The 10,394-nt window shown below is 34.9% G+C and overlaps 1 protein-coding gene across 1 annotated transcript; it reads right to left on the bottom strand.

Moving 5' to 3' along the window:
* Window positions 1-392: 392 nt before the first annotated feature.
* LOC102579003 (guanine nucleotide-binding protein subunit beta-like protein) lies at window positions 393-2,428 on the bottom strand. Its single transcript, XM_006353754.2, has 2 exons — window positions 1,402-2,428; window positions 393-753 (listed from the first exon to the last, which is right to left on the bottom strand). The coding sequence occupies exons 1-2, from the start codon at window positions 2,287-2,289 to the stop codon at window positions 652-654; spliced, it is 990 nt and encodes a 329-aa protein (XP_006353816.1). The 5' UTR covers window positions 2,290-2,428; the 3' UTR covers window positions 393-651.
* Window positions 2,429-10,394: the final 7,966 nt, after the last annotated feature.

The raw sequence follows: 10,394 nt of genomic DNA, 5'->3' as shown, positions 1-10,394 counted from the left end.
TTGTCTGAATCCTATAACACCATCTCTGAGTATTTGTTTGCATTTGTATAACCTGATACACAATAACCCTCATCTAGAATCTATTTTACAGAATTGTTCTAAATACAATAATCTAAAGTACCAAAGTTCCCACAACTGAAAAGATACAACTTTAACAAATAGAGAGCATCCACAAATCTTGCTTTTATAGAAAGTTACATTTCTGCATAAGCTACAAGAGCTCTCTGTAGAGATATCATATGTCAGATTTCAAGTGACAATCAGACACAAAATAAGATTACCAGTTCTTCAATGACACGATAAAGTGAAGGGAACGAGCTATTTACCCTGGGAAAATGACCCGATAAATAATTGCAGTAAAAAAATTTGCCCAAACACAAAAAAAATGAGGATAAAAAGGAGTAAAGAGATAGTTGAAGACTTCTCATAAAAAAACTAAATATCTGTAAGGTAGAAAAACATAAAAGGAAACACAAAGTTACCCGAGGACTAAGCAAAAACCACTTGTTGGATGGATCATCTACATCCAACATAACAACATGCTTAAATAAAATCCAAAACTGTGAAAACAAAGAGAAACCGGCGTACTTCTTCCTATCATTTAGATTTCATCTAAATGGAAGTCGGGCCAAATGGTGCTATATGTTTATCCTAGTAACGGCCAATACCCCACACTCTAATCAGACCATCTGTGTATCCGCTGAAAAGTGTGCTCCCATCAGCACTCCAACTCAAACTGGTGCAGTATATAACCTGTCAAGTGGTGATAAAATGAGTTTAGCTACACGCAAGGTATTTCACCATCGACAACAATTGAACTGACGAACTCCAGGCACACAGCATCATTACAAAAATCAGGTCAAAACAACCATAGAAATGTAAAGTCATAAACTTGCAAGTAAGAAGAGCAGCAACCCTTCTAAAAATTGAAGATTCTTATTTGTGTACTAACAAATGACTGAACTAGTAAGAAAAGAATGCTAAAAACTGCAAAAAGAGGAGGGGAAAGAATTCATAAAACCATAAGAGGACAAATTGGTCAGGTGATAAATACTAGTTTTAAGAAACTTTAATACTATCTGAATTACTACCATAACTTCCTACAGCACTAAGTATATTATACCATTATTAAGTCTAGAGAACAAGAACATGAACAAGAAAAGCTTAAGAAGCTGCCAAGAGTTACTAACTATGTTATTTTACTGATAAAGATTATGAACTGCTCCTCCGACTTCATTATCAATAAAGTACAAATGAACTAATATCCACAATAAAACATTCAAACAATCATCTTCATATTACAGATAACATAAAACAATAAACCAAAAGTAGTATTCTTGAAGCAAACAAGGAACATACATGATTTAGGAAAAGAAAAGGAAGAGGAAAAATCAAACTCACCTTGGTTTTGCTATTGCCAGAAGTAGAAGTTGCATTGCCAGACATTTCAGTCTCTTGCTTAAGATCAACACGAAGATCAACGACAATACTCTTACTCTCCAAATCCCAAATTTTAATACTCGACTCAGTTGCAGCACATAACCAGTACCTATTGGGACTAAAACAAAGAGCATGAATAATAGAACCAGAATCAAGGGAGTACAATTTCTTCCCTTCAGCCAAATCCCACAACAAAATCACTCCATCCTTTCCTCCACTAGCACACAAAGAACCATCTGGAGATACTGCAGCAGTATTCACATAACCAGCGTGCCCAGCAAGAGTAGCGCGAAGCTTACAGTTAGAAAGGTTCCAGATTTTCACAGTCCGATCCCATGATCCAGAAACAATAGTTGGTTGAAGATTATTGGGGCTAAAACGAACACAAGACACCCAATCAGAATGTGAATCTTGATCCTGAATAGTGTACTTACACTCACCCAAAGTGTTCCATAGCTTAATCGATTTGTCACGAGATGCAGAAACAATCTGACGGTTATCAACTGAAAATGCAACGGATAAAACATCCTTCGTGTGTCCGACGAAACGCCGGGCAGTGGTTCCAGCTTGAAGATCCCATAAACGGAGTTCACCGTCCCAAGATCCGGAAAGTGCAAACATACCGTCTGATGATAAGACAACATCTTGGACGAAATGGCCGTGTCCGGTGAGACGGCGACGGGGCACACCGTATTGTGAGCCCTCTTTTGTAAGTGACCAAACAATGATGGATTTGTCACGAGACGATGTGACAATCATGTCGGAGTTATCGATCGGGGTGGCAATGGCTGTCACCCAATCTGTATGGGCCTTCATTGTGCCGCGGAGGACTAGAGATTCTTGCGACATTGTGTCCAACAGTGATTGAAGCGAAATGGAAGTGAGGGAAGAAGGAAGGAGGAACCCTAACTAACTCAATTGGATGTATTTATACGCTTCAAGGTTTCTAGGGTTTTCGGACGGGTCTGCTAAAGGGCATTCGGGTTGACCATTGAGAAATCGAAATAACATATTTATCCCAACTTTCTACATATTAAAGCCCAATATGTCAAGATTGAGAAAAAAAAAGGACAAATTATTTAACTACACTCCTTTACTTACCTTAATATCCATTTATTCCTACTTATTTCAAAAATTTCAAAAATCCCTTATTTACATATGTATCCCGCATGTATCCCGTGCACAACGCTATGTATCCCGCATGTATCCCGTGCACAACGTTATGTATCCCGCAAATATCATTTTTAAAGGAATTTTGGTAAATAGAAAACTAGAAGAGATAGGATGTTATTTAGTACTTATAATATGTGGTTCCTATAATTTATACAAAAAAAAAAATTGGTGGAAGCCAATGTTCTAAACAATCTCATGATATTTGAATGTTAGGTGTTTGGGTTAGCTACAATGTTGATTGATTGAGTGGCGGAGCCACCATATCTTTAGGGGTTTCATCTGAACCCCCTTCGGCGGAAAATTATATAATTTTTATATGGTTAAAATAATTTTTTAGGTATATATATAGTAGATGTTGAACCCTCTTAGGCTACTTCGTGTGTCTATTTTTTTAGATTTTGAATCCCCTAATTAAAAATTATGGCTCCGCCACTGGTGGCTAGTGGTCTTGATCAGTGTTTTGAAAGACTCTATTAGGACTCGCCTCGGGTTGAGGCTCTAGCAAAACACTCTAAGACTCAAGTGTGAGACTTAGCTCGATAAGATTTATGTCTTAAGTGTCCAATTATACGTCGTAAGCATGTTTAACGCTCAACGTCCAATGCTTAGGGTTCGCCTAATAGATCTTACACAAATCATGTGTTAAAAAATCTTTAGTTAACATTGTTGACCCTCGTAATTCTTAAATAAATGAATGATACTTAACAATATTTTAATCTATAGAAATAAAAAGATTGAGAGTAACTCAAATAACAAGTTGTAGTATCGCATATTTACTATTTGGTAACAATGTGAGGGTGATTATGTATTACATAACGTTTCTTTTTAAAATACATAGAATTTTTTTACTTTTTTACTTATCATTGGTCTTTATGTTTTTGTCATATGTCTCAAATTATCATATTTCATTTAGCTATTTGAAAGTAATTTTATTTTTATTCATGATAGAGTGATGGTTTTTTTATAATAGTAGTAAGTTTTATTGATTATTTTCTTTTAGGGGGTAAATTTTATAGTATGGTAATAATATTTTTTTAGAAATAATGATTCTTTTATTATTATAAAATTAAGATATTAGATTATTTATGCTTGTATAATCATGCTAGAAGCTTTATTTTCTATGGCTTTCCTTAATCATGTTTGTAATTATTTCAAACTATAGATGTTTTTTTTTTATAATTTTGTGTTATTATATTATTATACTATATTGTAAATTAAAAATTGAAAGATCTAGGAATTATGCCCCATGTCTCAAGACTTACGTCTCACCATATGCTAAGTAAAACACCCCGTTTCATGCCCTCACCTTTTAAAACACTGGTCTTGACTTATAATACATGTTGTAAAAAAAGGAACGATCTTTTTTGAGACACCTAAGATTAACTTCTTTGTTCTTAGTATGATTATATTGGCTTAGTTTGAATTATTGTTGTTGTTGTTGTTGTTGTTGTTGTTTTCTTAATCGAGAGTCGATATGGATCAATTATGAGTCTAACGTGTATAATGTGTGTGTGAGATGATTTTGTTTATGTTGATGTGTAAAACTTATTCGGTGTATGTGCAAAGCAAATTGAATAGTGTTGAGTGTAGGAGATGATATAGGTGCTTCATTATTTAGTCACACTATTAGCCTTCTCTTTATCGACCCACATGTGATATCCCTAGTCACCCTCATTGAGTTTTTAGTCTATTTGTTTTTATATAATCATGTCTTAAGCTAAATCTTTTCATTCCTATTGATCTCGAATTTGAGTAAATAACTCCTAAAGCACTTTGACATAAATGGGTGCTTGAAAAAAGTTTAAAATTTGAAAAATGGATTAGTTATACTTGAAAAAAGACTAATGGTGCAAGTTTTGAAATAGATTTTGTTAGCAGGGAGTGGAAAAGAAAAAAAACAGAATATTTCTTTAAAAATCAATCAAGAAATGGTTACTTGCTAGTGATAGCTTAAAAAGATGGAGAATATAAAGAAAAGTAGAGGTAAGAAGAAGTAAGTGAAGAATGAGCAAATTGATAATTGATGATGAAGCATGACATGTATAAGAATTGCTTAAATGGTAGCCTTAGTTATAAGATTATTAGAATAAACAAGAAAATAATATGGAAATAAAATTATTAAGATTAAAGACAAAAATTGAAAGATATGTGAAATTCAAAAATAAAATCCCTAAATTTCTAGAAAAGTGTGAAGAACCCTAATTGATCTTACTATTCAAAATTAGCGGATTAAAACTAATTATGATACTAATAGAGTCAATTCTATAACTTAGATTAAAAGTGATCTAGACACTTATATTGAAGAAATTAGAGACAACAGTTAGTATAAGACTAATTACCTTCTTTAATTTACGAATAGAAACCAAAGATATCAAATTAAGAATTAATCTTACCTCTTAAAGAATCGTTCTTATAAGGTTGTAAGATAAATTCATAGTCACCATACACAACGGTGTAAAGTAGAAAAACCTCTCAAATAATAATAATAATCATGTATGTTCTCTCAAATAATAAAATCTACCCCTATATATATATAGGAAAAATTATCCCAAGTAGAATGTGATTTCAATCCTACTTTTATGGAAATAATAACTAGAAAACTTTAAATAAAGAAAGTTTTAAACTAGGAAAATTTTAAACTAGGAAACTTTAAAATAGAGAACTTTTAAACTAGGAAACTTTGACTTTGATCGTTCATCTTTTAGGGCTCTCTTTTGGGCTTTATGTGGCTCAAACTTCTTCTTTTTTTTGCTTGAATTCGGGCACTTCTTTCGTAATAAACATACTCTTGATTTTTCATTGAAGCCCATAAATTTTAATGGACGTATGCCAATGTGGATGTCATCACTTAGTCTTAGACATAGTAGACATGTTCAAATCAATATAGATTTGTTGGTGTCGCCTTTGGGAAAAAGTTATAGAGTAGGGCATGTTCGGAGACGAGTAATAGTTCAAGTGTGGGGTGTTGATATACGACAATATACATACATTCAACTTATAATTAGTCTTTATGTGTGTGCTTCCACCTTTATTTGATTACTATAATAATCATTTCATATTTATTACGTGTGTCTCTTTGTAAAGGAATAATGTATGAGCTAGTAAGCACTTTTGGAGCTAAAAATGACTTCTTTGGAGCTTTAAAGTTTGAGTATAAGATCAATAAAAGTAATCAAGACCGAATATGGGGTTCAATGATCAATTGAATAGGTAAAAGGGAAGAAAAGCGAGATTTTGCAGCAAATTAGTTTGCGCGACACTGATACCCAATGAAGCCCACATCATGCCAATCTTAAGCAGAAGAGAGTGACTGAAATATTTGGGTGCTGAAAAAATAGGGTGCGCGACATGACAGACTATCATACTTGCGTCGTACCAAGCTAAATTGTGCAGATTTTATTTTATTTAATTAAAGAGTATTTTAGTCCAAGGGTCCATTGTACGTAGTACAAATAGATCTATAACTTGTTTGAAAGTGTTACGTTGGATTTTAGAAGCATCATTTTTTACCTAAGTTGGGAGACACTGACTTTTGGGAGTCAAGAACAACGTAAGGAGAAAAGACGATACAAATTCGACCTGCAGTTTTTTTTGTTCATTGTGAAAATCTATGATATGCTCTGAAACGTTAGTATGAATAGCTAACATATTTTCTAGGATGAACCTTTTGTTGAATGAACTCATGATTTTGCTTAATTATAATCGATTCATTATGTTTATTTTTATTTGTTCAATTATGTAGTAATTGTAGTTAATTGACTAGCCATTGATTAACCGTACCATTATACCTTACTGATCTCGAGAGAGATTGAGCTTAGGTTGCAGGTGAACAACATAACGTCAAATCATTTAGAGATTAATTATTGGAATTGAAAAGTAGAGGTTAGAAATAACAAGTTTTGGCGTGATTCAAGTGAATAAATTAATTTTGGTTAGCAATGGTTCACTCTTCACTCGAGAGAATAATGCTAGTAAATTACGACACTTGGTCGATAAATATTTGTGGTAAGAGAAGATTCTAATCTCCTCTACTTTTTGATTGACCTATCTTCCATAAGCAACCTCATAGTAGTTGGCTTTAGAGCTCCTAGTCTAGTTTCTTGAAAATTGCTAAAGGCATGAGATTGATGCTCACCCCAAGATCACATAAAGCCTTTGCAAACTAAAACATCCCAATGGTGCACGAGATTGTAAGAGAATGTACTATTTAATTAACTTGTGCTTTTAATCTAGAATGGTTTTAAATCACTTTAAAAGTGTTTTGGGTAGATTAAAAAGTGCTTATTAGCACTTAGTTTTAAGCTAAAATAGTAAAACTAAGTCAAAAGCCTTGGTCAAAACCAAACAGGTTCTAAATGCCCTCACATCTTTCTCTTGACCACCATATTACTTGGCACGATCACACTACAATGGTGCAAAATTTCTATCACCTCAAAGTGTATCTCCACTTTTCGGTCACTAAATCCTTCATGAATTTTGCATACCTAGTAATTTCAAGTAAAAGTGTCCTCCAATGGAATATTTACCAAGAGACTTTTGAACATCAATAGGAATTTCTTGAACTTGACGTCTTCATCATTCTTTTTCAATATTTGAGGGAAAGGTGGGGGAATTTTTAGTGGAGGCTAAGAAATGTGTAGAGTCGTGTCATTTTTTCCGTTCTCTCCCTCTTCAACATTCAATGGGGTCTCACTTTCAATTTCATCATCAACCAATATCAGTTCATCAATGTGCAACATCCCCTCGAAAGTAGACTTCTCAACTTTTGAATTTTTCTTGTCATTAATCCCACGAGTCTCATCCTCCTTTCTTACCTTTCTCCATACGATCTTACCACTTCTTGTAACAATAGTCATACGATGAGAATTGTCATTTTTAGGACTCCTGTCACTTGGGAGTTCTCCCTTTTGTCTCATATTTTAATAAGTGAAATCTGGTTCATTTGAGTTTGAAGTTGTTTGATGGAAATAGAGTGATAAGTGATTGTTTAATTCAAAGAAGAGAATGCATTCTTCATTTCATTAAGCCCTTTGTCGGATCCCTCAACATTATTAAGAATCAAGGCAAACATATGTCCCATCTAATAACTCTCAGGGTTGACAATTGATACTTTAGGTTTGGGCCTATAATGTGGAAGTACATATCAATCCCTCTCTTTGTCACTATCCTTCCAATCATTATTTCAATCACTCCACTCTCTATAACAGTCCCTTAATTTTCCTATAATGATCTTTCGGGTCAATTCTATATTATTGCCTTATTTTCATCATTTAGAGTGTTCCTATAGCAAAGTCAAGTCATTTATGACTTATTAGGACTGACAGTTCGATCACCTGATCGTTCTTTTGGATTTTATGCAGATTTTCATGTTTTGGAGCTTCTAGAACTTGAACGATTGACTTCGGTCAAAAGTTCAAGAAAACAAACTCGGAATCCAATTCTAATAGTTCTGTCTGCTTTAGAATGTCGAATTTGGTCTAGAAGGACCCTTGGTGTGAATTCTGAGGTTTTTGGGCTTATCCTGAGTCCCTTTGTAGAATTTGACTTAAAATAGAGCTTGGATGTGTAATCCACTTTTTATTAAGACAACTTCGGTTAAAAGTTTTAACAGCTCTATTGGGTTCGGTATGCTGAATTTATCGAGGTAGCATATTTCATTTGCATGCACGGGGTTCTGAATGAATCTTTAGCACCCCATCAGAGATTTTGAACTTGGCCAAAACTAGTTGATGTGCATCAACTGATGCATGCCTAAATTGTTCTTCGCATTTGTAGGTAGTGGTCCGCGTTCACAAAGGCCAAGGGGATTGGTATCCGCATACGTGAGGCCAAGTCACGTTCGCAAAGGCCTGACCTTGTTGCCTTGCGCGTTCACGAGAAGCCTGCCACATTCGTGGAGGCTTGGGCAGTTGCCTTTTGCGATCGTGAGTTGTTCTCCATGTTCATGAAGGCTAAGTTGAGTGGACTTCTGCGATCACAAACCCCCTCACCTCGTTCTGATTCCCATTTGACTAGTCTTTTATTTAAAAGACCAGTCCCGAACCATCAAAAGATTTGAACTCCATTCTTCATTTTCTTGAGTTCTCGGAGTCCGATTTAGGTGATTTCAAGTCTTGTGCATTCGGGGAGTTTGAGGCTTTGTGTTGGAGGTTTCAGAGTCTTACGTGAGGGTGATGTTCGGAGGTAAATTCCGCCTAAAGGGGTTGTCTAGCCCTTTTTTGTGGTTAAGTTAGTGAATTCATGCATGTTGTTGTTTGGTTGTGTTTTGAGCCGGAATTGTGTCTCATTTTGGGTTACAAGTTTGAGGAGCTTAAATGGACTTTTGCCAGAGTTAATTTTAGGATTCCCAACGTAGGTCCCATATTCACATTTTTTTATTCAATTTTGGATCTATCTTTGATAATTATGATATTGGTATCTAAACAACCATTTTGATGTTGTGAGTCTATTTTTGATAGTGTGACAGTGTTTTGAAGTCGTTCGAAAGGAAAGGACTCTGAAATTGTCAATTTGGAGCATGTGGTCTGCTTTGAGGTAGGTTATGGCTTTCTGTCCTTTAGATTGAGCTCGAGAATGTAAATGCATATTGATTTGTGTGCATTTGGGTTGGGTAGCTAGTCATGCTTAGTTAGTTAGATATCATGTTTTAGGCTTACTGTTAACATGTTGTTCTTGTTGTTCGCGATCATCTTACCTTGTGACATGTGTTGTAATTGTTATGGTTTTTATTGGAAGCATGTTTGACCTTAATCTAGGTATAACCTAGTGCTTCCCTTAGACATGCTTGTTTTGGAGCCAACATGCCTTAGACAGTGGAGCTATGATGATGATTTGGCATGAAATCTTTCACAACAACTATTATTGGTCGCAGATCAAAGTCTGGACATTTGATCTTCAGTTGTAGTCCATGATTTGGACTAATTATTCTCTACGGAGTTGATATTTATCGACTAGACTTTATTGGTTACATTTGGGAGGCCTATCCCCAATTAGAGGTCTAGGATACACACTCTCCGAATATGGATTCATATGGTTCCGTTCTCGGTAGTTCTAGTACTTCTATGCACCTGTCGGGCTTATGAGGGTCCGTTCAGATTTTTATTTAAACTTGCACTTGAGTGTACCTTCTGGGCTTATGGGGTCTGTTGGGTTTTTACTTAGCTATTTTCTTGCTTTGTTTCAGTTCTTTTCTACACTCGTGTGCATTTCAATTAGACTTCTGCTCTTTTGACCTCTGTTACGTTTAATTCTCGCTTTTCATACTGTCTTTACTTTTCTTTCTTAGTCAGCCTATGATGCCTACTAAGTTGTCACGACCCAGGGGTACCCCCTAGACGTAACACGTCGTCCTTGACCCCGGGTCTCATACAATCCCTTAGCATAATAATAAATATAAAGTCATAGAAATGATGCGGAAAATTTAAAACTTTTACAATCGAAGTCAACTTTTTTCATAAACGAAAATAAGAGTCTAGACCTTGTCTCAATCACCATCTAGTACAATAGAGAATACAATTAGGGTCAAAGCACTTTACATCAATAAAGTCTCAAAATAGAAAGTACAATAGAAACTAAAATGGATAATGTCTTGTCCTCGAATCTTGAGGACTCACCAAGCTTAGGGAATAGTCAACCCAAGCTTCACTTGAAAGAAGAAGTGTGTCTCAATGACCGGAACCTACACTAATAGTAAATGTAGAAAATATGGGTTAGCACAAGTAATGTACTAAGTATGGAAGCCATGCATAAAAATCCTTAAAACATGCATAAAAGGGACATTT

Source organism: Solanum tuberosum, unplaced genomic scaffold, assembly GCF_000226075.1.
Source record: "Solanum tuberosum cultivar DM 1-3 516 R44 unplaced genomic scaffold, SolTub_3.0 scf00160, whole genome shotgun sequence".
NCBI classification, from domain to species: domain Eukaryota; kingdom Viridiplantae; phylum Streptophyta; class Magnoliopsida; order Solanales; family Solanaceae; genus Solanum; species Solanum tuberosum.
This window is presented reverse-complemented; position numbering and strand designations above follow the sequence as displayed.

What these genes read in the sequence shown, in the direction of transcription:
- LOC102579003 (XM_006353754.2), bottom strand. Translation starts at nt 2,289, where the DNA reads ATGTCGCAAGAATCTCTAGTCCTCCGCGGCACAATGAAGGCCCATACA. An exon ending in CTGGCAATAGCAAAACCAAG is followed by an intron (nt 754 to 1,401) that starts GTGAGTTTGATT and finishes ACCACTTGACAG; the next exon opens with GTTATATACTGCACCAGTTT.